This window comes from Salmo salar, chromosome 29 (assembly GCF_965601325.2).
Source record: "Salmo salar chromosome 29, fSalSal1, whole genome shotgun sequence".
NCBI classification, from domain to species: Eukaryota; Metazoa; Chordata; class Actinopteri; order Salmoniformes; family Salmonidae; genus Salmo; species Salmo salar.
The window spans coordinates 28267989-28294334 of NC_138319.1; the positions used below are offsets into that span (position 1 = coordinate 28267989).

General features: G+C 45.3%; 1 protein-coding gene and 1 long non-coding RNA gene across 4 annotated transcripts; both read left to right on the plus strand.

The window, feature by feature from the left end:
* The first annotated feature begins 381 nt into the window (after nucleotides 1–381).
* Nucleotides 382–17041, plus strand: LOC106590491 (myoneurin). Of its 3 annotated transcripts, none has more exons than XM_082970769.1 (9): nucleotides 382–839; nucleotides 1349–1394; nucleotides 2425–2714; nucleotides 2924–3825; nucleotides 3946–4105; nucleotides 7793–7971; nucleotides 8074–8157; nucleotides 11213–11314; nucleotides 15132–16230. In XM_082970769.1, exons 3-9 carry the CDS (start codon nucleotides 2452–2454, stop codon nucleotides 15188–15190), a joined length of 1749 nt encoding a protein of 582 aa, XP_082826895.1. In that variant the 5' UTR covers nucleotides 382–839; nucleotides 1349–1394; nucleotides 2425–2451; the 3' UTR covers nucleotides 15191–16230. The 3 variants fall into 3 exon arrangements, with proteins under 3 accessions (XP_082826895.1, XP_014037053.1, XP_014037052.1); XM_014181578.3 differs by lacking the exon at nucleotides 15132–16230 and adding an exon at nucleotides 16237–17041 and having other exon boundaries at nucleotides 402–839; nucleotides 2429–2714; XM_014181577.3 differs by lacking the exon at nucleotides 15132–16230 and adding an exon at nucleotides 16237–17041 and having other exon boundaries at nucleotides 407–839.
* A 6957-nt stretch (nucleotides 17042–23998) lies between these two features.
* On the plus strand, nucleotides 23999–26113 carry LOC145865789 (uncharacterized). Its single transcript, XR_014383090.1, has 2 exons — nucleotides 23999–24181; nucleotides 25928–26113. It is a non-coding gene; the product is annotated as an uncharacterized LOC145865789 (long non-coding RNA).
* The last annotated feature ends 233 nt before the right edge of the window (nucleotides 26114–26346 follow it).

The following is a 26346-nucleotide window of genomic DNA, read 5'->3' on the forward strand; positions in this document are numbered from 1 at the left end:
AGTGAGTGGAAACGCAATCCGGAGGCTTAATATTTATACATCTGGTGAAATATTTGGATCATTGTTCTATATGTGGTTATAACGTGTTTGTCTTTCCATTTCATGTCAAAATCTGGACGTAACAAAGAAAGTGACGAGAATGTATTTAGAGCTCGGCAGTTTATAATCTTAAAAACCGCAAATGATTTACCTCTGGTTCATTCAGGGGAAAGAATAGTTTTGGAATAAACGCAGAAAATAAGTTTAGAGGTTAACACAGGCGTAGGAGATCTTATACGTTTTGTTCTATGATATCATTCAATTTAAGTTACCTTCATGAATTATGAAGCGTTTGTTTAAAATTACAAATATGCTTCAAAATTCACAAAATACGCCATTACTATGGCGCTGCAGCTAGCGACTGGAACGAGCTGTAACAAAGTTTTATCTCAATCTCTTCATTCAAAGACTCAATCATGGACACTCTTACTGACAGTTGTGGCTGCTTTGCGTGATGTATTGTTGTCTCTACCTTGCCCTTTGTACTGTTGTCTGTGCCCAATAATGTTTGTACCATGTTTTGTGCAGCTACCATGCTATGTTGTTGTTTTAGGTCTCTCTTGTCGTGATGTGTGTTTTGTCCTATATTTATTTTTAATCCCAGCCCCCGTCCCCGCAGGACGCCTTTTGGTAGGCCGTAATTGTAAATAATAATTTGTTCTTAACTGACTTGCCTAGTTACATAAAGGTTCAATTAAATAAATAAATAAAATACTATCGCTCTCTAGTTCCAAACTTCGCGAGACTAGTCATGCTGTGACGTCATCATAAAATGGCTACTCAATCAAAGGGATTATAAGGTATTGTCATTTTACACACGTTTCTGTGCTTAATTTCTACATTTAATATGTTTTAATGTTATATGTATCCGTGTGATTACGCAACCGAATGCCCGGTCATTTTAAAACTTCCCCACGCAGTTTACCGCGCACTCCTCGTCGCATTTCGAAATAAGAGCCCTTTGTTATTAACGTTAGTGCGCTCATCGTCGATAACCAAGTGGGCCTAACCTAGCTAAACTTCACATTAAGTAAATGGTTTCAAGCTCCATAAACGTTTATCTGCCCAGTATACAAGAATAGTTATTGAATCAAAAATCATTCACAATGTCATTGATATAATCATGGTAAAATAAAATGTAGCTGATTTGCGTGGAGTGGGTGCAGTAAGCCATCGTAGGATTTGTGATGAACTTTTATTTTCATAACGTTAACGTTACTCTGGCATCTACTGTGTAGCTACAGAGTATGATGAGATGAGTGTTTCCGTAATGTGTATTCATTTCAATCACTTCATTTTATCCCAACAGAACAACACCTGGTATTTTCAACCAAACAATAACGCTATTATAAAGGGTGAGTATGTGTATTTATGTAAATGTAGCTATATACTGCTGGGGGGAGACAAGTAAAGAACCAACAAGAACAATGGCAATAGTAGCTAGATGAATAGATAAGACAAATATTTTGGTAGAGAAAAGATGGACATGTACAAATGTTTTAAATATTTTTGATGAATGCTTGCCACCAATGTTCCTTATAGGACACATCACTGCACTCTATACTTCTCTGTAAACTGGTCATCTCTGTATATTTATAAAACCCTCTTAGGCCTCACTCTCCCCTATCTGAGATATCTATTGCAGCCCTCATTCTCTACATACAACACCTGTTCTACCAGTCACATTCTGATAAAGGTCCCCAAAGCACACAGATCCCTGGGTCGCTCCTCTTTTCAGTTCGGTGCAGCTAGCGACTGGAACGAGCTGCAACAAACACTCAAACTGGACAGTTTTATCTCAATATCTTCATTCAAAGACTCAATCATGGACACTCTTACTGACAGTTGTGGCTGCTTTGTGTGATGTATTATTGTCTCTACCTTCTTGCCCTTTGTGCTGTTGTCTGTGCCCATTAATGTTTGTACCATGTTTTGTGCTGCTACCATGTTTTGTGTTGCTGCCTTGCTATGTTGTTGTTTATGTAGTGTTGTCTCGTTTTGATGTGTGTTTTGTCCTATATTTTATTGTATTTATTTATTTTAATCCCAGGCCCCTGTCCCTGCAGGAGCCCTTTTGATAGGCCGTCATTGTAAATAAGAATTTGTTCTTAACTGACTTGCCTAGTTAAATAAAAGTGAAATAGTAACACGGGACAAGGTTTTTAAAAGACTGGTAGTAATATATTCAATTAGCATAAAAGAGAAACGTTTTAAATACTGTCAGTCTGATGTTGGCCCTGTCCTAGCCTGCACTGTCAGTGAAAAATTACTCATATTAACCAGAAACAACCTTGCAAGCACACAACCTCCTATGCCATAAAGTTTTATTAGTATAGGTAAAGAACTAATAGTTAAACAACCTCATTGAAATGAATTATCCTCCAGGCAGTTTGACCCCGGCGTGAAGCAGTGATGTCACAGCAGGCCCACAGCGAGCACCTGTTGGAGCAGCTGCGTTGGCAGCGGGAAAGCAACGTTCTGTGTGACATCACAGTCGTTGTGGGTGACACACTGTTCCGAGCGCACCGTAATGTCCTGGCGGCATTCAGCGGGTTCTTCTCGGCACTGCCTGACAGAGGTCACCAGGTCACGACCCTTAACCCTGAGTTTGTCAGTGAGCAGGCCCTGGACACCCTGCTGAAATACATCTATACTGGAGAACTACACACTGACAGGTCGGTACATCACTACACTGGTGTGTACAAGGCTAATTTAGCAATAGGTGTGGAAACACTATTCACCAAATCAAAAGGTGTGTAAGCTCCACTATTCACCAATTCCCCTGAATAATACGACTACACCACAATATTAGTGTCACAATAACTATGTATAATACAATATTGTTGTTATTGCTCTCTTGTTGATCTGTGGTTGACCATAACAGTGAGGGGTCTGAGGCCGTGCTGAGAGCGGCAGTGTTCCTGGGGATGAGGGAGGCGGAGTGTCTCCTGAAAGACAAGACAGACAGCCGACAGGAGACGAGGATAGAATCAGCCCCACACAACCCCTCCGCTCCCTCACACTCCTCCCCTCTCTTACCCCCCAGCCCAGAGACAATCGAACCTCTGTCCTGCCTTTCTGGAGTGAGCTTGGTAGAGGAGGAGAGGGAAGGAATGAGGGGGGAGGAGGAAGAGAGGGAAGATCCAGAGTACATCCCTCCCTCCCCAAGCCCCCCAACATCCCCCCGGAGAGGAGCCAGGAAGAGGAAGGGAAGAAAGCCCAAGGCCACACCTAGAAACCAGACCTCACCTGGAAACCAAACCTTGCCAAGTAACCAAACATCAGCTAGCCATGACGACATCCCAGGTGACGCAAAAGTCACTCAGCCCCAGAGGGGCAGGGGGAGGGGCAGGGGGAGAGGCAGGGGGAGAGGGAGAGGAAGGGGTAGGGATCTGTTGTTAGAAGCGTCAGACCCTCAGATCGTCGAGGAGAACCAGACAGACCTCAGCACATCGTCACTGAAACTTGTCAAGAGGAAGAGGATGAGTAGTGGAGAGAGGAGAGGAGGAAAGCGAGGGAGGGGCAGAGGAAGAGGGAAACGGAAGGAGAACAGATCGAGCGATGGAGAGGGGGATGAGGGAGATGACAAGGGGAAGGCTGTGTTGAAGAACCAACAGGTGAAAGTGAAGCCGGTGTGTGCTGAGTGTAACAAAGAGTTCTCTGAGATCAGTAGTCTGAGGAGACACATGAGGATCCATAAAGGAGTGAAACCTTTCCAGTGTCTCTTCTGTTCCAGAGCCTTCACACAGGGAAACCAGCTCAAGACTCACCTCCGCATACACACAGGTGAGATACACACACACACACACACACACACACACACACCAAGCATACACACAGGTGAGACACACACACACACCAAGCATACACACAGGTGGGACCCTTACTGTCTCTCTGCCTTTCTAGGAGAGAAGCCGTTTGCATGTTCTCAGTGTGACAAGGGTTTTACCCAGAAGTGTCAGTTGGTGGCTCACTGTAGAATGTACCATGGAGAAGAGAAGCCTTACACCTGTGAACAATGTGGGCTGCAGTTCGCTACCTCATCTAACTACAAGATACACAGCAGGTAGGACTGTGTGGAAAGAAGACCTATTTGTGTTTATCTTTTTTTTTCACCTTTATTTAACCAGGTAGGCCAGTTGAGAACAAGTTCTCATTTACAACTGCGACCTGGCCAAGATAAAGTAAAGCAGTGCGACACAAACACAGAGTTACACATTGGATAAACAAACGTACAGTCAATAACACAATACAAAAATCTATATACAGTGTGTGCAAATGTAGTAAGATTAGGGAGGTAAGGCAATAAATAGGCCATAGTGGTGAAATAATTACAATTTTAGCATTAACACTGTGCAGCAGATGATGTGCAAGTAGAGATACGGGGTGCAAAAGACCCCAAAAAAATAACAATATGGGGATGAGGTAGTTGGGTGGGCTATTTACAGATGGGCTGTCTACAGGTGCAATGATCGGTAAGCTGCTCTGACAGCTGATGCTTAAAGTTAATGAGGGAGATGTAAATCTCCAGCTGCAGTGATTTTTGCAATTTGTTCCAGTCATTGGCAGCAGAGAACTGGAAGGAAAGGCGGCCAAAGGAAGAGTTGGCTTTTGGGATGAACAGTGAAATATACCTGCTGGAGCGTGTGCTACGGGTGGGTGTTGCTATGGTGACCAGTGAGCTGAGATAAGACGGAGCTTTACCGAGCACAGACTTATAGATGACCTGGAGCCAGTAGGTTTGGCGACGAATATGAAGCGAGGGCCAGCCAACGAGAGCATACAGGTCACAGTGGTGGGTAGTATATGGGGACTACATCAAATTTACTGAGTAGAGTGTTGGAGGCTATTTTGTAAATGACATTGCCGAAGTCAAGGATCGGTAGGATACCCTCGTAAAACGTGCTATGTTTAGCAACATAAGTGAAGGAGGCTTTGTTGCGAAATAGGAAGCCGATTCTAGATTTAATTTTGGATTGGAGATGCTTAATGTGAGTCTGGAAGGATAGTTTATAGTCTAACCAGACACCTAGGTATTTGTAGTTGTCCACATATTCTAAGTTAGAACCGTCCAGAGTAGTGATGCTAGACGGGCGGGCGGGTGCGGGCAGCGATCGGTTGAAGAGCATGCATTTAGTTTTTCTTGCATTTTAGAGCAGTTGGAGGCCATGGAAGGAGTGTTGTATGGCATTGAAGCTCATCTGGAGGTTTGTTAACGCAGTGTCCAAAGAAGGGCCAGAAGTATACAGAATGTGGAGGTTGACCGATTTATGATTTTTCAACGCCGATACCGATTATTGGAGGCCCAAAAAAAAGAGGCGATGCCGATTATTGGATGACCAAAAAAAGCCGATACCGATTAATCGGTATTTGTAATAATGACAATTACAACATTACGGCGGCCCAAACTGCTGCATATACCCTGACTCTGCTTGCACAGAACGCAAGAGAGTGATAAATTAACAGGCACCGCATTGATTATATGCAACGCAGGACAAGCTAGATAAACTATCATCAACCATGTGTAGTTTTTATTTTATTTTTACCTTTATTTAACTAGGCAAGTCAGTTAAGAACAAATTCTTATTTTCAATGAACAGTTGGTTAACTGCCTTGTTCAGGGGCAGAACGACAGATTTTTACCTTGTCAGCTCGGGGATTTGATCTTGCAACCTTTCGGTTACTAGTCCAACGCTCTAACCACTAGGCTACCTGCCGCCCCTAGTTAACTAGTGATTATGTTAAGATTGACAGTTTTTTATAAGATAAGTTTAATGCTAGCTAGCAACTTACCCTGGCTCCTTGCTGCACTCGCGTAACAGGTGGTCAGCCTGCCACGCAGTCTCCTCGTGGAGTGCAATATAATCGGCCATAATCGGCGTCCAAAAATGCTGATTACCAATTGTTATGAAAACTTGAAATCGGCCCTAATTAATCGGCCATGCAAATTAAACGGTCGACCTCTAACAGAATGGTGTCGTCTGCGTAGAAGTAGATCAGAGAATCACCAGCAGCAAGAGCGACATCATTGATATATACAGAGAAAAGAGTCGGCCCGAGAATTGAACCCTGTGGCACCCCCATAGAGACTGCCAGAGGTCCAGGCCCTCTGATTTGACACACTGAACTCTATCTGAGAAGTAGTTGATGAACCAGGCGAGGCAGTCATTTGAGAAAGCAAGGCTGTCGAGTCTGCCGATAAGAATGCGGTGATTGACCGAGTCGAAAGCCTTGGCCAGGTCGATGGTAACGACTGCACAGTACTGTCTTTTATCGATGGCGGTTATGATATCGTTTAGGACCTTGAGCGTGGCTGAGGTGCACCCATGACCAGCTCGGAAACCAGATTGCATAGCGGAGAAGGTATGGTGGAATTCGAAATGGTCGGTGATCTGTTTGTCAACTTGGCTTTCGAAGACTTTAGAAAGGCAGGGTAGGATAGACATAGGTCTGCGGCAGCTTTCCAATCTTTAGGGATCTCAGAACAGGCTGAACAGGCTAGTAATAGGGGTTGCAACAATTGCAGCAGATAATTTTAGAAAGAGAGGGTCCAGATTGTCTAGCCCAGCTGTTTTGTAGGGCTCCAGATTTTGTAGCTCTTTCAGAACATCAGCTATCTGGATTTGGGTGAAGGAGAAATGGGGGAGGCAGAGCTGTTGGGGGTAGCCAGGTGGAAAGCACGGCCAGCCGTAGAAACATGCTTATTGAAATTCTCGATTATCGTAAATTTATCGGTGGTGACAGTGTTTCCTAGCCTCGGTGCAGTGGGCAGCTGGGAGGAGGTGCTCTTATTCTCCATGGACCTTAGTGTCCTAGAACTTTTTTGAGTTTGTGCTACAGGATGCAAATTTCTGTTTGAAAAAGCTAGCCTTTGCTTTCCTAACTGCCTGTGTATATTGGTTCCTAACTTCCCTAAAAAGTTGCATATCGCGGGGGCTATTCGATGCTAATGCGGTATGCCACAGGATGTTTTTGTGCTGGTCAAGGGCAGTATCTGTTCTTAGTTCCACATTTTTTGAATGGGGCATGCTTATTTAAGATGGTGAGGAAGGCACTTTTAAAGAATAACCAGGCATCCTCTACTAATGGAATGAGATCAATATCCTTCCAGGATACCCGGGCCAGGTCAATTAGAAAGGCCTGCTCGCTGAAGTGTTTTAGGGAGCATTTGACAGTGATGAGGGGTGGTCGTTTGACCGCGGACCCATTACGGACGCAGGCAATGAGGCAGTGATCGCTGAGATCCTGGTTGAAGACCGCAGAGGTGTATTTAGAGGGCAGGTTGGTCAGGATCATATTTATGAGGGTACCCGTGTTTACAGATTTAGGGTTGTACCTGGTAGGTTCCTTGATAATTTGTTTGTGATTGAGGGCATCTAGCTTAGATTGTAGGATGGCCGGGGTGTTAAGCATATCCCAGTTTAGGTCACCTAACAGTACTAACTCTGAAGATAAATGGGGGGCAATTAATTCACATATGGTGTCCAGGGCACAGATGGGGCTGAGGAGGGGTCTATAACAAGCGGCAACAGTGAGAGACTTATCTGTGTGTCTATATAGGAAGCACAGTGGAGAGAAGCAGAATGTGAGTTCATCTATCTCTGTGTGTGTGTGTGTGTGTGTGTGTGTGTGTGTGTGTGTGTGTGTGTGTGTGTGTGTGTGTGTGTGTGTGTGTGTGTGTGTGTGTGTGTGTGTGTGTGTGTGTGTGTGTGTGTGTGTGTGTGTGTGTGTGTGTGTGTGTGTGTCCATATAGGAAGCACAGTGGAGAGAAGCCGTATGTGTGTGAAAGGTGTGGGAAGGGTTTTGCCCAGGCCAGCACTCTGACCTATCACATGAGGATCCACACAGGAGAGAAACCTTACCAATGTGACACCTGTGGGATGGCCTTCTCCGTCTCTTCTTCTCTCATCACACACAAACGCAAACATACAGGTAACCCACTGAAGCAAAGAGAAACCTTACCAGTGAAGTGTGTGTGTGAGCGAGCATGGGCTCCTGTCTACTCTGATGTGTGGTTGTCCGTGTGTTTTCCAGGTGAAGCGCCACACGAATGTCAGGTGTGTCAGAGGGCCTTCATTACCAAACGAGAACTCAACAAACACTCTCGCATCCACACCGGTGAGTCTACGTAACGCACACACGTGGGAACCGACAACATTGACTTCATGAATCTATCCAAGGGAAAAGATCAAATCAAAGTGTTTTGGTCACGTGCACTGGATACAGGGTGTAAATGGTACAATGAAATGCTTAGTTGCAAGTGCTCCTCAACCGTGCAATACACATTTATAAAACAAATACACAAGTTATAAAAAGTAGTAAAATAAGAAAATATTCATGTTTGCAATATATCACAGTAAGAGTATACAGTATAGACTATGGAATGCGTTAAAGTGAGGAGTGACATGGTTGAGCAGCTTAGGTAAATAAATAGTAACAGCAACGGAGTGAGTGAGTGAGTGAGTGAGTGACAAGCGCGAAGTGTCCAGCTGTCAAATCCATCACTGTCTGTTAGTTATTAGTATATCTACTGTGTTCTAGAAGGGTTTCTGCCCTGGAGTGGAGAGAGTGAGGAGGAAACACAGGTTGGACAGAGTGAGGAGGAAACAGGTTGGACAGAGTGAGGAGGAAACACAGGTTGGACAGAGTGAGGAGGAAACAGGTTGGACAGAGTGAGGAGGAAACACAGGTTGGACAGAGTGAGGAGGAAACACAGGTTGGACAGAGTGAGGAGGAAACACAGGTTGGACAGAGTGAGGAGGAAACACAGGTTGGACAGAGTGAGGAGGAAACACAGGTTGGACAGAGTGAGGAGGAAACACAGGTTGGACAGAGTGAGGAGGAAGCACAGGTTGGACAGAGTGAGGAGGAAACACAGGTTGGACAGAGTGAGGAGGAAACACAGGTTGGACAGAGTGAGGAGGAAACGCAGGTTGGACAGAGTGAGGAGGAAACGCAGGTTGGACAGAGTGAGGAGGAAACGCAGGTTGGACAGAGTGAGGAGGAAACACAGGTTGGACAGAGTGAGGAGGAAACACAGGTTGGACAGAGTGAGGAGGAAACACAGGTTGGACAGAGTGAGGAGGAAACACAGGTTGGACAGAGTGAGGAGGAAACACAGGTTGGACAGAGTGAGGAGGAAACACAGGTTGGACAGAGTGAGGAGGAAACACAGGTTGGACAGAGTGAGGAGGAAACACAGGTTGGACAGAGTGAGGAGGAAACACAGGTTGGACAGAGTGAGGAGGAAACACAGGTTGGACAGAGTGAGGAGGAAACACAGGTTGGACAGAGTGAGGAGGAAACACAGGTTGGACAGAGTGAGGAGGAAACAGGTTGGACAGAGTGAGGAGGAAACACAGGTTGGACAGAGTGAGGAGGAAACACAGGTTGGACAGAGTGAGGAGGAAACACAGGTTGGACAGAGTGAGGAGGAAACCGGTTGGACAGAGTGAGGAGGAAACACAGGTTGGACAGAGTGAGGAGGAAACACAGGTTGGACAGAGTGAGGAGGAAACACAGGTTGGACAGAGTGAGGAGGAAACACAGGTTGGACAGAGTGAGGAGGAAACACAGGTTGGACAGAGTGAGGAGGAAACACAGGTTGGACAGAGTGAGGAGGAAACACAGGTTGGACAGAGTGAGGAGGAAACACAGGTTGGACAGAGTGAGGAGGAAACAGGTTGGACAGAGTGAGGAGGAAACAGGTTGGACAGAGTGAGGAGGAAACAGGTTGGACAGAGTGAGGAGGAAACACAGGTTGGACAGAGTGAGGAGGAAACACAGGTTGGACAGAGTGAGGAGGAAACACAGGTTGGACAGAGTGAGGAGGAAACACAGGTTGGACAGAGTGAGGAGGAAACACAGGTTGGACAGAGTGAGGAGGAAACACAGGTTGGACAGAGTGAGGAGGAAACGCAGGTTGGACAGAGTGAGGAGGAAACGCAGGTTGGACAGAGTGAGGAGGAAACGCAGGTTGGACAGAGTGAGGAGGAAACACAGGTTGGACAGAGTGAGGAGGAAACACAGGTTGGACAGAGTGAGGAGGAAACACAGGTTGGACAGAGTGAGGAGGAAACACAGGTTGGACAGAGTGAGGAGGAAACACAGGTTGGACAGAGTGAGGAGGAAACGCAGGTTGGACAGAGTGAGGAGGAAACGCAGGTTGGACAGAGTGAGGAGGAAACGCAGGTTGGACAGAGTGAGGAGGAAACGCAGGTTGGACAGAGTGAGGAGGAAACAGGTTGGACAGAGTGAGGAGGAAACACAGGTTGGACAGAGTGAGGAGGAAACACAGGTTGGACAGAGTGAGGAGGAAACAGGTTGGACAGAGTGAGGAGGAAACACAGGTTGGACAGAGTGAGGAGGAAACACAGGTTGGACAGAGTGAGGAGGAAACACAGGTTGGACAGAGTGAGGAGGAAACAGGTTGGACAGAGTGAGGAGGAAACACAGGTTGGACAGAGTGAGGAGGAAACACAGGTTGGACAGAGTGAGGAGGAAACGCAGGTTGGACAGAGTGAGGAGGAAACACAGGTTGGACAGAGTGAGGAGGAAACAGGTTGGACAGAGTGAGGAGGAAACAGGTTGGACAGAGTGAGGAGGAAACACAGGTTGGACAGAGTGAGGAGGAAACACAGGTTGGACAGAGTGAGGAGGAAACACAGGTTGGACAGAGTGAGGAGGAAACAGGTTGGACAGAGTGAGGAGGAAACACAGGTTGGACAGAGTGAGGAGGAAACACAGGTTGGACAGAGTGAGGAGGAAACACAGGTTGGACAGAGTGAGGAGGAAACACAGGTTGGACAGAGTGAGGAGGAAACACAGGTTGGACAGAGTGAGGAGGAAACACAGGTTGGACAGAGTGAGGAGGAAACACAGGTTGGACAGAGTGAGGAGGAAACAGGTTGGACAGAGTGAGGAGGAAACAGGTTGGACAGAGTGAGGAGGAAACACAGGTTGGAGATAGAGGTTGGAGAGAGAGGTTGGAGAGAGGGAAGTGGAGAGAGAGGTGTAGGTAAATAAGAGGATGAAGAAGAAGGGATAGACTGATAAAGGAGTTTATATGGAGATTATAGATATGGCCCTTTGCTTTTCATGACTGTGTGACTTGACCAGGAAAGAGTCCTGGCCCTAGTTGTAGAGAATGAGGGGATGTGTGGTGTGTGTGTAGGTGGAGATCCAGCTGTTAAGCAGCGTGTGACATGTGAGCTGTGTGGAAACACCTACGCTGGCATGAGCAGCCTGAAGAAACACCAAGAGAGACAACACTTAGGTGAGATTCTGTCTGTCTGTGTCTTCTATCTTTTTTACCATCTACACTGCCTTGCAAAATTATTCTTCATTTTATTGTGTTACAAAGTGGGATTAAAAAAGAAATACATTGTCCAAAATCTACACAATACTTTTGTTTTATTTTTTTAATCTAAAAATGTCATTACTAAAATATAGTATTCGCGTCTTGACTGAAGGAGCTGAATACGTACATGTTTGTTAGAAGCACATTTGGCAGCGATTACAGCTGTGAGTCTTCTTGGGTAAGTCTCTAAGAGCTTTACACAACTGGATTGTGCAATATTTGGCCATTATTCTTTTCAAAATTCTTCAAGCTCTGTAAAGATGTTGGGGATCATGGCTATACAGCGATTTTCAATACTTGCCATAGATTCTCAAGGAGTTTTAATTCTAAACTGTAACTTGGAACATTAACTGTCTTCTTGGTAAGCAACTCCAGTGTAGATTTGGCCTTGTGTTGTAGGTTATTGCCTGCTAAAAGGTGACTTCCTCTCCCAGTCCTCTAGGAATTTGGCCTGTGCTTATCTGTATCCCGTTTCTTTTTATCCTGAAAAACTCCCCAGTATTTACCAATGTCAAGCATACCCATACCGTGATGCATCCACCACCATGCTTGAAAATAAGGAGGCAGTTACTCAGTGATGTGTTGTTGGATTTGCGCCAAACATAAGGCTTTGCATTTAGACCAAAAAGTGTGTTCCTTTACTGTCTTTTTTTGCAGTATTACTGGTGCCTTGTTGCATACAAGGTGCATGTTTTGGAATATTTTTATTCTGTATATTTGTATTTTTATTTTTTACTCTGTCATTTAGGTCAGGGATTCTCAACTGGTGGGTCGTGATATATATATTATACCCACAGAACATGACCAAAAGTATGTGGACACCTGCTCGTCAAACATCTCATTCCAAAATCATGGGCATTAAAATGGAGTTGGTCCCCCCTTTACTGCTATAACAGCCTCCACTCTTCTGGGAAGGCTTTCCACTCGATGTTGGAACATTGCTGCGGGGACTTGCTTCCATTCAGCTACAAAATCATTAGTGAGGTCGGGCGCTGATGTTGGGTGATTAGGTCTGGCTCGCAGTCTGCGTTCCAAAATTATCCCAAAGATGTTTGATGCGGTTGAGGACAGGGCTCTGCAGGCCGGTCAAGTTCTTCCACACCGATCTCGACAAATTGTTTCTTTATGGACCTCGCCTTGTGCCCGGGGGCATTGTCATGCTGAAACATGAAAGGGCCTTCCCCAAACTGTTGCCACATAGTTGGAAGCACAGAATTGTCTACAATGTAATTGTGTGCTGCAGTGTTAAGATTTCCCTTCAATGGAACTAAGGGTCCTAGCCCAAACCATGAAAAACAACCCCAGACCATTATTCCTCCTCCACCAAACTACAGTTGGCACTATGCATTCGGGCAGGTAGCGTTCTCCTGGCATCCGCCAAACCCAGATTCCTCCGTCGGGCCTGCCAGATGGTGAAACGTGATTCATCACTCCAGAGAACGCGTTTCCACTGCTCCAGAGTCCAATGGCAGCGTGCTTTACACCACTCCAGCCAACGCTTGGCACTGTGCATGGTGAACTTGTGTGGCTGCTCGGCCATGAAGACATCACAGCCTGGAGGTGTGTTGGGTCATTGTCCTGTTGAAAAACAAATGATAGTCCCACTAAGCGCTAACCAGATGGGATGACGTATCACTGCAGAATGCTGTGGAAGCCATGCTGGTTAAGTGTGCCTTATGAATAAATCACAGACAGTGTCACCAGCAAAGCATCCCACACCATCATACCCCCTTCTCCATGCTTCACGGTGGAAACCACACATGCGGTGATCATCCGTTTACCTACTCTGTGTATCACAAAGACACTGTGGTTAGAACCAGAATCGTGGGGCGGCACGTAGCCTAGTGGTTAGAGCGTTGGACTAGTAACCGAAAGGTTGCAAGATTGAATCCGAGCTGACAAGGTAAAAATCTGTCGTTCTGCCCCTGAACAAGGCAGTTAACCCACTGTTCCTAGGCCGTCATTGAAAGTAAGAATTTGTTCTTAACTGACTTGCCTAGTTAAATTAAGTAAGTAAAATTAAAATAAAAAACCAAAAATCTCAAATTTGGACTCATTAGACCAAAGGACAGATTTCCACCGGTCTAATGTCCATTGCTCGTGTTTCTTGGCCCAAGCAAGTCTCTTCATATTTGTGCTATTTTAGAAATTGGACCATGAAGGCCTGATTCACGCAGTCTCTGAACAGTTGATCTTGAGATGTCTGTTACTTGAACTCTGTGAAGCTTTTATTTGGGCTGCAATCTGTGGTGCACTTAACTCTAATGAACTTACCCTCTGCAGCAGAAGTAACTCTGGGTCTTCCTGTGGCGGTCCTCCTGAGAGACAGTTTCATTATAGTGCTTGATGGGTTTTGTGACTGCACTTGAAGAAACTTTCAAGGTTCTTGACATTTCCCGGATTGACTGACCATGTCTTAAAGTAATGATGGATCGTCGTTTCTCTTTGCTTATTTGAGCTGTTCCTGCCATAATACAGACTTGGTCTTTTACCAAATAGGGATATCTTCTGTATACCACCCCTACCTTGTCACAACACAACTGATTGGCTCAAACGCGTTAAGAGGGAAAGAAATTCCACAAATTAATTTTAACGAGGCACACCTGTTAGTTTAAATGCATTCCAGTTGACTACCTCATGAAGCTGGTTGAGAGAATGCCAAGAGTGTGCAACGCTGTCATCAAGGCAAAGGGTGGCTACTTTGAAGAATCTCATATGAAATATATTTAGATTTGTTTAACCCTTTTTTGGTTACTACATGATTCCATATGTGTTATTTTATAGTTTTGCTGTCTTCACTATTATTCTAGTAAATAGTAAACATAAAGAAAATCCCTGGAATGAGTAGGTGTGTCCAAACTTTTGACTTGTACTAATATGTATATGTATATATGTGTATATGATATGATATATTGCCTGAATTTAAACAACTAAGACCAGGTAGAAATGATAATGAACCTGAACTATTTTTCTTCAATCACAGTATTTAGCAGATTTGGTTGATTTTTGTGTCTCAAGAATATGAGCAAAATTGAATTATTGACAATGAAAAAGGTGGGAATGTTGTTCCCTTATCATATAATTGCTATATTTACTGTCAATATAGCACACACAAAAAAATCCAAATTGCATTTTGGCAAAAAAATTGTCAACCCCTATCATTTCACACAGTGAGTCCATGTAACTTAATATGTGATTTGTTAAGCCAAATTTTACTCCTGAACTCATTTAGGTTTGCCTAAACAAAGGGTCTGAATACTTATCTATTTTAATCCAACGTTTTAACACAATGTTGTCTGTTGTCTGTAGCTTGTGAGGTGTGGAAACACTTTGTTGCTTTTATGGATTTTGTCTTGTTGCTTTTTGTTCTATGTTGCTCTGTCTGTATGCTACATCTTGCTTGTCCTATGTTGCTCTGTCTGTATGCTATGTCTTGCTTGTCCTATGTTACTCTGCGTGTGCTCACTGTTCAATGATTGTCTATATTGTAATTGTTTTTAATAACCTGCCCAGGGACTGCGGTTGAAAATTAGCCGGGTGGCTAAAACCGGCACTTTTACTGAAACGTTGATTAATGTGCACTGTCCCTGTAAAAATTAAATAAACTCAATCAATCAATCAATCAATCAATCAAATGTGAAGAAATCCAAGGGTTCTGAATACTTTTGCAAGGCACTATATACAGTGCATTCGGAAAGTATTCAGACCTTTTCCACATTTTGTTACGTTACAGGCTATAATGGAAGGACAACCATCTCTGCAGAACTCCACCAATCAGGCCTTTTATGGTAGAGTGGCCAGAAGGAAGCCACTCTTCAGTAAAAGGCACATGACAGCCCACTTGGAGTTTGCCAAAAGGCACCTAAAGGACTCTCAGACCATGAGAAACAAGATGCTCTGGTCTGATGAAACCAACATTGAACTCTTTCGCCTGAATGCCAAGCGTCACGTCTGGAGAAAACATGGCACCATCCCTACGGTGAAGCATGGCGATGGCAGCATCATGCTGTGTGGATGTTTTTCAGCGGCAGGGAATGGGAGACTAGTCAGGATCGAGGGAAAGAGTGAGATCCTTGATGAAAACCTGCTCCAGAGCGTTCAGGACCTCAGACTGGGGGCGAAGGTTCACATTCCAACAGGAAAATGACCCTAGGCACACAGCCAAGACAACACAGGAGTGGCTTCGGGACAAGTCTCTTGAGTGTCCTTGAGTGGCCCAGCCAGAGCCCAGACTTGAACCCGATTGATCATCTCTGGAGAGTCCTGAAAATAGTTGTGCAGCAACGCTCCCCATCCAACCTGACAGCGCTTGAGAGGATCTGCAGAGAAGAATGGGAGAAACTCCCCAAATACAGGTGTGCTAAGCTTGTAGCATCATACCCAAGAAGACTCAAAGCTGTAATCGCTGCAAAATGTAATTCAAAAAAGTACTGAGTAAAGGGTCTGAATACTTATGTAAATGTCAAATTTCCGTTTTTTTTTAAAATGTACATTTTCAATAATGCGTCATTATGGGGTATTGTGTGTAGATTGATAAGGGAAAAAAAACGTAACAAAATGTAGAAAAGGTGGTGTCCTGAATACTTTCCGAATGCACTGTATCTATGTTATAAAGGTTTTGTATAATTTCAGCTAGTAGTTTTGAAAGTAGTGCTCACGAGCCAAAACAGGCCCCTGAAAATTGTTTACTATTGTGTACGTCATCCATTTTGTATGATATGTTACGTTCTGCAATTCGCATGATATGTTACGAATTCCAAAGCGTACAATATGTTTCAAGTTTGTAAGTGCTTAAGATCTCGTTCAATCTCTTTAACTTGTGTGTGTTCGTTCTCCAGTGGATGTTCCAGAAGGTGCTCTCCTCCACAACATTCCTATTGATCACCAGGGAATGATCTCCCGCGACGCGCCCAGCCCTGTGCTCGAGGAACCAGACAACCCAGATCCCGAGGAACCCGAGGAACCTGACAACCCCGAACCCGACAACCCCGACCCCGAGGAACCAGACAACCTTGAGCCCGCGACCCCTAACTTGAGCCCTAACCCTCTCTGTGTTCTAGTGGAGCAGCTGCATACATCTTCCCTCTCCTTCTCTTCCCCAGTCTCCCCCGCCGAAAATATAGAGCAGATCATCATCATTAGAACATTGGACAACGACCTCTGCCCTGACCCCTGACTTGAACAACTCTGACCCCTAACCCAGACCCTAATGTTACTCTCTCAGGCTTGGAGTCGGTCTGCCGTTTCGACTGGATCACATATGAATCAGCTGTAGTCAGATATAGAACTGTGTGAGTAGTGGCGATGTTGACAAACGTTGATATGTCATGTAATTCTCTCCATCTCTGATCTAAAAGTGTTTTATTTTTCTGGTATGTTTTTAATTGCTGTATATAGTTAAGTGAGAGTCACTGAGGACGTACCCACAGAAAAGCCAGGCTCTCACCGTATGCTGGCTTGCATTTCTCTGATGGTTCTCTGTTCATTGTTCTGGTTTTAAACCCACGTCTCAGTAACATGGGGCTTATGTATAAGCTAGAGGTTATATTGAGATAGGATGGATATTTATGAAAAGTCAACTTTTTCTTTTCTTTAAATAAACAGCTATATTCTTTATTCTGAGGAATAAATATCTGAAATCTCTGGGCTTTCTCATCCTTTCCACAACATTTCAGTATATTTATAGATGCACCACTAGGATGCAATTTCACATCATTGTGGATTAAAGAGAGTTAACGTTTTTAAATACTGTTGATTTTTTAAAAAACAATTTCAGAGAATTAATTGTAATGAGTGTTGGCGCCCGTTTCCCCTTCCGTTTTCCCAGCGCCTGTTGCCATAGGAACGTAAACATTTTATTCTCGTCCTAGGCCTGGTGTTTTTTATATTCGCAGCTAGCCTCGTCTCTCTACTATGGGTAATATTACAGAAGTTTGTTTACTAATCTATCTGCCAAGAAAAACAACTACCAGCCAATAGATACATTTTAGAAGTCCTGCGTGAGATGGAGGGGAAGGCAGGGTAGGTTCGCAGCATCATGCAGTTCATTTTCTAGCCGCAAAAGCAACTTCTTGTACTGGCGTTCACTTTTCCTTCAGGAGTTTGACCAACCCCAGCATGTCTGTCTGCATTCCGTAGAAACATCACACTCAAACGGTCCAGACCCCTCTGAGACAACGACTCAGTTACAGGTAGCTAGGTCATGTTTACTGTTGAGACAACACATAGCTTGTATTGGCTGCATTCTAACACAAGCCTCAAGTGGGAACATCCATCTGCTCTGAGAAGTGAGTGAATAGGATAGGTGAACGCATGGAAGCACGGGGATATCATGTTTTCACCTGTCTCGTTCTCTCTGATCAGTGCAGGTAGAGGAAGTCGAGATATTGAGATGCACACGTGTGTTGTTATTCCAGGTGTGTTGTTGATTGACAGGTCTGGACTTGAGGTACAACTGCATCACAGACGAGGCGGCGACACACCTCGCTGACCTCGAGGTGCTGTTCACATATATTGGAGGTTGATGAGAACACTGGTGGGTGCACCGTCTTATTAGATGTGTATTATCCTGTGTGCTATCTGTGTCAGGAGAATGTGCGTCTGCGCTTTCTGGACCTGATGTGTAATGACAGACAGACAGAGATGAATACATCGCCAAGAGTTTCACTGTATTTATTTATACATTAATTATAAACACTGGAGTAGCTAAAGTGCCATCAGAAAGTATTCATACCCCTTGACTTATGCCACATTTTGTTGTGTTACAGCCTGAATTCAAAATGGATTACATAAATTCAAAAATCTCACCTATCTACACACAATGCCCCAAAGTGAAAACATGTTTTTAGAAATTGTACATTTATTGAAAATGAAATACAGAAATATCTAATTTTCATAAAGCATTCACTCCTTTGGCAGTGATTAAAGCTATGAGTGTTTCTGGGTAAGTATCTAAGGGCTTTGCACACCTGGATCGTAACCGGAACAAAATATAAACGCAACATGCAACAATTTCTAAGATTTCACTGAGTTATAGTTCATAGAAGGAAATCAATCAATTAAAATACATTCATTAGGCCCTAATCTATGAATTTCACATGACTGGGCAGGGGCAAAGCCATGGGATGGCATAGGCCCACCCAGTGGCGATTTTAGCATGTAAATCTTTGTGGGGCAAACAACAAAAAAATGTGGGATGCATGTCAGCAAAGCCACAACACAACACTAAACAATACATTAATTGCACTGAAACAGTGACAAACTGTTAGGGCCTACACCTTAGTACTGCTACGGTTCATTCAGCCTCATTTACTGCCTTTTAAAAAACAGCTGATATGGCTGACTTGCTTAAATATGGTTTCTACTGACAATTGAGATGTACAAATTATGGCATAAGAGGCGATTAAGACAATGAGCAAGCGACGACGTGCACCACCAAGTTAGAACAGTAGGCGATTTAAGAGGTGAAAATAGACCAAATTATTAGGGTGAGGCACATGGACTACTAACAGCTTACTACACAACATACACTTAGTATTAATTTCTTAGCCACAGTATACATTTATCCCTGGCATATTTAATAATTTATGCAACAGCATACAAGACATTTTTGGACTCACCTTGTGAAGGTGGCCTTTGTAGGCAAATTATGTCATCAAAGTCTGGCATTCTCTGGATTTATGGTGGTAACTCAGAAAAAAAACTCAGCCACTCCATTGAGTAGCAGGCTAATGTTAGTGGTTTCTTTACAACGCTTGCAGTTAGCCACCTATTCCTTCCAAACGACTCATTGTTGAATTTACGATTTCCAACTTACATTTACATTACATTTAAGTCATTTAGCAGACGCTCTTATCCAGAGCGACTTACAAATTGGTGCATTCACCTTATGATATCCAGTGGAACAACCACTTTACAATAGTGCATCTAAATCTTTTAAGGGGGGGGTAGAAGGATTACTTTATCCTATCCTAGGTATTCCTTAAAGAGGTGGGGTTTCAGGTGTCTCCGGAAGGTGGTGATTGACTCCGCTGTCCTGGCGTCGTGAGGGAGCTTGTTCCACCATTGGGGTGCCAGAGCAGCGAACAGTTTTGACTGGGCTGAGCGGGAACTGTGCTTCCTCAGAGGTAGGGGGGCCAGAAGGCCAGTGGTGGATGAACGCAGTGCCCTTGTTTGGGTGTAGGGCCTGATCAGAGCCTGAAGGTATGGAGGTGCCGTTCCCTTCACAGCTCCGTAGGCAATCACCATGGTCTTGTAGCGGATGCGAGCTTCAACTGGAAGCCAGTGGAGAGAGCGGAGGAGCGGGGTGACGTGAGAGAACTTGGGAAGGTTGAACACCAGACGGGCTGCGGCGTTCTGGATGAGTTGTAGGGGTTTAATGGCACAGGCAGGGAGCCCAGCCAACAGCGAGTTGCAGTAATCCAGACGGGAGATGACAAGTGCCTGGATTAGGACCTGCGCCGCTTCCTGTGTGAGGCAGGGTCGTACTCTGCGAATGTTGTAGAGCATGAACCTACAGGATCGGGTCACCGCCTTGATGTTAGTGGAGAACGACAGGGTGTTGTCCAGGATCACGCCAAGGTTCTTAGCACTCTGGGAGGAGGACAGAAGGGAGTTGTCAACCGTGATGGCGAGATCATGGAACGGGCAGTCCTTCCCCGGGAGGAAGAGCAGCTCCGTCTTGCCGAGGTTCAGCTTGAGCTGGTGATCCGTCATCCACACTGATATGTCTGACAGACATGCAGAGATGCGATTCGCCGCCTGGTTATCAGAAGGGGGAAAGGAGAAGATTAATTGTGTGTCGTCTGCATAGCAATGATAGGAGAGACCATGTGAGGATATGACAGAGCCAAGTGACTTGGTGTATAGCGAGAATAGGAGAGGGCCTAGAACAGAGCCCTGGGGGACACCAGTGGTGAGAGCGCATGGTGCGGAGACAGATTCTCGCCACGCCACCTGGTAGGAGCGACCTGTCAGGTAGGACGCAATCCAAGCGTGGGCCGCGCCGGAGATGCCCAACTCGGAGAGGGTGGAGAGGAGGATCTGATGGTTCACAGTATCAAAGGCAGCAGAGAGAGAGTTAGCTTTAGCAGTGCGGAGAGCCTCCGTGACACAGAGAAGAGCAGTCTCAGTTGAATGCCCAGTCTTGAAACCTGACTGATTAGGATCAAGAAGGTCATTCTGAGAGAGATAGCAGGAGAGCTGGCCAAGGACGGCACGCTCAGGAGTTTTGGAGAGAAAAGAAAGAAGGGATACTGGTCTGTAGTTGTTGACATCGGAGGGATCGAGTGTAGGTTTTTTCAGAAGGGGTGCAACTCTCGCTCTCTTGAAGACGGAAGGGACGTAGCCAGCGGTCAAGGATGAGTTGATGAGCGAGGTGAGGAAGGGGAGAAGGTCTCCGGAAATGGTCTGGAGAAGAGAGGAGGGGATAGGGTCAAGTGGGCAGGTTGTTGGGCGGCCGGCCGTCACAAGACGCGAGATTTCATCTGGAGAGAGAGGGGAGAAAGAGGTCAAAGCACAGGGTAGGGCAGTGTGAGCAGGACCAGCGGTGTCGTTTGACTTAGCAAACGAGGATCGGATATCGTCAACCTTCTTTTCAAAATGGTTGACGAAGTCATCCGCAGAGAGGGAGGAGGGGGGGGGGGAGGGGGAGGAGGATTCAGGAGGGAGGAGAAGGTAGCAAAGAGCTTCCTAGGGTTAGAGGCAGATGCTTGGAATTTAGAGTGGTAGAAAGTGGCTTTAGCAGCAGAGACAGAAGAGGAGAATGTAGAGAGGAGTGAGTGAAAGGATGCCAGGTCCGCAGGGAGGCGAGTTTTCCTCCATTTCCGCTCGGCTGCCCGGAGCCTTGTTCTGTGAGCTCGTAGTGAGTCGTCGAGCCACGGAGCAGGAGGGGAGGACCGAGCCGGCCTGGAGGATAGGGGACAGAGAAAATCAAAGGATGCAGAAAGGGAGGAGAGGAGGGTTGAGGAGGCAGAATCAGGAGATAGGTTGGAGAAGGTTTGAGCAGAGGGAAGAGATGATAGGATGGAAGAGGAGAGAGTAGCGGGAGAGAGAGAGCGAAGGTTGGGACGGCGCAATACCATCCGAGTAGGGGCAGAGTGAGAAGTGTTGGATGAGAGCAAGAGGGAAAAGGATACAAGGTAGTGGTCGGAGATTTGGAGGGGAGTTGCAATGAGATTAGTGGAAGAACAGCATCTAGTAAAGATGAGGTCAAGCGTATTGCCTGCCTTGTGAGTAGGGGGGGAAGGTGAGAGGGTGAGGTCAAAAGAGGAGAGGAGTGGAAAGAAGGAGGCAGAGAGGAATGAGTCAAAGGTAGACGTGGGGAGGTTAAAGTCACCCAGAACTGTGAGAGGTGAGCCATCCTCAGGAAAGGAACTTATCAAGGCGTCAAGCTCATTGATGAACTCTCCAAGGGAACCTGGAGGGCGATAAATGATAAGGATGTTAAGCTTGAAAGGGCTGGTAACTGTGACAGCATGGAATTCAAATGAGGAGATAGACAGATGGGTCAGGGGAGAAAGAGAGAATGTCCACTTGGGAGAGATGAGGATTCCAGTGCCACCACCCCGCTGGCTCGATGCTCTAGGGGTATGCGAGAACACGTGGGCAGACGAAGAGAGAGCAGTAGGAGTAGCAGTGTTATCTGTGGTAATCCATGTTTCCGTCAGCGCCAGGAAGTCTAGGGACTGGAGGGTAGCATAGGCTGAGATGAACTCAGCCTTGTTGGCTGCAGACCGGCAGTTCCAGAGGCTGCCGGAGACCTGGAACTCCACGTGGGTCGTGCGCGCTGGGACCACCAGGTTAGAGTGGCAGCGGCCACGCGGTGTGAAGCGTTTGTATGGCCTGTGCAGAGAGGAGAGAACAGGGATAGACAGACACATAGTTGACAAGCTACAGAAGTGTTGTTTCTTGTATTATTGTCTCCTGTGTCTTTAGAGAACTGTTTCACTTTGATATCCTTTTTCTTCTGTCCTGATTTTCTCTTTCTTTTCTTCTGTTAACTAGATATTCTTTGTTGTTCTTCATTAGCTAGCTAGCTTCTTCCAAAAGAGTCCCTAGCAACTGCTTAGCAACTGGTAAACAATTCAGCTTGCTAAGATAACTACAATTTTATGAAAAATAGTTATTTTTCAAAAGCCTATCTTCTTTGTTTGTTGCTTGTTTTTTCTCCTATTCAGTCTTGCAGTTTTCTTTTGCTTTTTTCCGATGTACTTCACTCTAAAAACCATGTAAATTTCAATATTTGTAGGAGCTCATTTTTCAGCTGCTGCTGCTCAAATTGGAGTTCCGGAACCCAAAACTTGTTGTGTAATGTTTATGCACAATGGCCGATGAGCACCGATACATTTTATCTGTAATTTCTCTTCATTATTTCTCTTCATATGACAAGGATTAAAAAGGATTTCCCAGTAGATTGTTGACAACTGATGATCACTGCTAGCTAAGACTTTGAAAGTAAGATGTTGATCAGTCCAATCAAAGCTACTGTTGATATAACGTGATTTTATGTCATTCTATCTGTGGCCAATGACCTTGAGCCTTCTTGGATGGGCACTTCTAATATAACTCTATGGCAGAACCCAAGGGGCAAAATTTTCGAGCTCTACCTTCAGAATTGGGGATGACGTACTGTCCCATGAGGGACAGAAAACTAAGACAGTCATGACAGAAAAATGAGCCAATCAGGTGCAACACACTGTATTTTCTGCTGGCTTGCCCCACCACCACAGAAAGCACTGAGCTAGGCTGAAGCACCTGCATTTTGGAGCTGCTTTACTCAAGAAAACAAAAAAGAGACCATGTTTGTATGCGTCTTTATTAACTCCATGACATTTATTTTTATTTATTTTTTACATTATTTGCAAACTGATATGTGACATGTATTAATGCCAAAATAACAAGCAAAACAGCCAACCCCAGTATTATTATTATTATTATTTTTATCTAAAAGTGTGGTGCTCAAAACAGGTGGGACTCTGCCCTGAATGACGAATGAATGAATGAATGAATGAATGAATGAAGGAATGAATGACCACTGATCAGGGTGTTGTGGCAGAATTTGGGGTGAGCTGTTGTAACTCTCGGGGTCGGACGGAGGCCCGAGTCGGATGTCTGCCCCTCCGGCCTGTGCTGGCTGTTACTGTGACTGTGTCATATGATAGTATGATCACCTCCCACTATGTAAGGGACATGGAACCATTTACTCTTGGAGCTCCTTCCCTGACTGCGATCAGAGAGGGATCTACAGCTTGCAGCTGGTCGTATTTATTAAAGATTCACTATTATGATGATATATTAGTCTCTGCCTAATCTTTGGATCAAATTTTCCACAACATTTGGTGTTGTGACCCGGATGAGAGTGACCTGACTTTTTGACCCGTTTCGCTCGGCTTCAACCCAGACATCCCTCTGGCCACAATTAATAAGATAAGAGACCTTATTGAAAAATCTCAGTGAGGGACTGTCTGTTTTCTAGCCGAGCCTTAATGGTAAAAGATCTCCTGTCCTCCTTATCCATGACATTTTGGAGGTTCATTTTCCCTTTAAAAATGAATCACTATTATACAATTAAATTAGTCTCTGCCTAATCTTTAGATGGAATTTTCCACAACAGGGTTTCATCTGTCTGTCCTAGGAGGAGGCAGCAGACCAGATGTCAGGCATGTTGGTGGTTAATCAGTGTCTGAGGGAGATGCACCTGGGGAAGATGGGCATGACAGACTGGAGAGGAAAGACTCACTGAAGCCCTGAGAACCAACTCCACCCTCAAATACCTGGACCTAGGTTGGTAAGCCCCCCCCCATAAGTGCATTCATAGTTACTCACACCATACACTCCTCCTCTATGTCTCTCCTCTGCTCAGTAACCCTGTGACTCGTGGTGAGGCGTGGTGTCTCGGTGAGGTTCTGAAGAAAAATGGAACCTTGGACATTCTGGACCTGGTGTCCAATCACATCGAAGACGACGGTGTCCTCAGCCTCAGCCAGGCTGTCGCCCTGCCCACCTGGTCCTCTTGGACAGGAACCAGCTCCAACACATCCCGCCTGACATCTCCCACCACGCCAGCCTCTTCTCCACTTTAACCACAAGCAGCTGGCCACCGTGTGCCAGGAACTGGGATGCCTACTACGGCGCAGCTACGCTCCCTTGTCCTTAGCCACAACGCACTGGATCTCAGTCAGCTACGCTCCCTAGACTTCAGCCACAACCCACTGGACCTCAGTCAGCTACACTCCCTTGTCCTCAGCCACAACCCGCTGGACCTCAGTCAGCTACGCTCCCTAGACTTCAGCCACAACCCACTGGACCTCAGTCAGCTACGCTCCCTTGTCCTCAGCCACAACCCACTGGACCTCAGTCAGCTACCCTGCTGAAAAAAACTGCATAGGTCAGCCCAGATTTCAAGCTGGTCCATGCTGGTCAATGCTGGTCTAACCAACATGGTCTAACTGGTTAGGCTGGCCGACTAGCTGGTCAAGCTGGTCTGTAAAAACAGGCCCAGCATTGTCATATTTCCCAGCATTCTTTATTACAGTTAGATTTTTTTGAAGTGTTTTTTTCAATATCTGTGTTTTTGCATGTACATTGATTGTTTAATTTATCAATTAATTTATATTATGCTACACTAAGACAAATAACTTACAATGTTTCTAAACTAATGCACCTGTTGCTGATATGGTTGTTTCAGTTTAGGTGGTCTCGTTCACTCATCATTCCAACCCTGGCAGTCATTCTGAATGCAGATTGTGAGTGAATAAAATATGTTAGATATCCCCACTCTGGCTGGATTCCAATAGGAATTAAACATAATTTTTCAAGCACACATATTCACACACACCTAACTGCCTCCTCTCCCCCAGCTTTAAGGGAGTTGTATATACAGGATAACCATCTATCTGCTCTGCCCAGATCGCTGCCTCTTCTACGCCACCTGGTGGTTCTACAGTTGAATGACAACCCTCTGGTACACCCTCCCTACCACGTCTGTCAGTTAGGCCTCAAGGCTGTAATTCTCTACCTAAAGGAGACTGGCCGCGAGCTAATACACAAACACCCTTACACGTCTTACACGTGCATGCAAATAATGGAGTTTTGTCACTCCCCTCATATGATGAGTAGTACCCTTGCCCTAGACCAGAGGTTCCCAAACTGTTTCACTCAGGGCCACCCTTCCAGCAATGGGGAACATCCCTGCGCGCACGCGCAGGGATGGGCACAATCACTGTTCATGACACAATCACTGTTCATGACACAAACTGTTCACACCCCTCTTATTGGTGGAGAGAATTTTGCAGGTTTAAAGCTTATTTCCTGCAATTCTACACATTTTTTGGAGGGGGGTGGACCCCCACACATCCCCTGCCGAACCTCGCGCCAACCCACAGTTTGGGAACCACTTCCCTAGACCTGAAGGTCAGGCTGTAGCATACTAACTATAACTAACACAATGTTGTGGCGCACAGGACATCAAAGTTTGAACCAAGTTCGTCACACACATACATACTGTGCATTCTGTTTCTCTGTGGTCAGATCCGGGCGTGATGGCGGGGGCTAAAGGTGCGGAGGGGCCTTGGAATGTTCAGAGAACTTGAGGAGAACAGAAGTGCGTGGGACTGGAGGAGAGAGGGAGAAGAAACTTGCAGTGAAGGAGAAACATGTACCTGCCAGCAAGAGAAATAAATGAGAGGAGCATGTTGGTGTTTTTCTCTACTTTCAGCCTGCAGTCTTATTACAGACACACATAAAGGAGCCTTGTTATTCAAGTACCGGCACATCATGTATTCATACAATCATCAGCATGTCGGAGTGAAGTCAAAACCAACAGGTCAGATCAGTAGACTCACACTGTTAGTAGTTTGACAGATGGAATGTTCTTACTTTAATCAAAGTCATTTCCAGGGGGATCATGTGCAGAAGGTATTGTGAAGGTGCTTAATATCACAAGATTA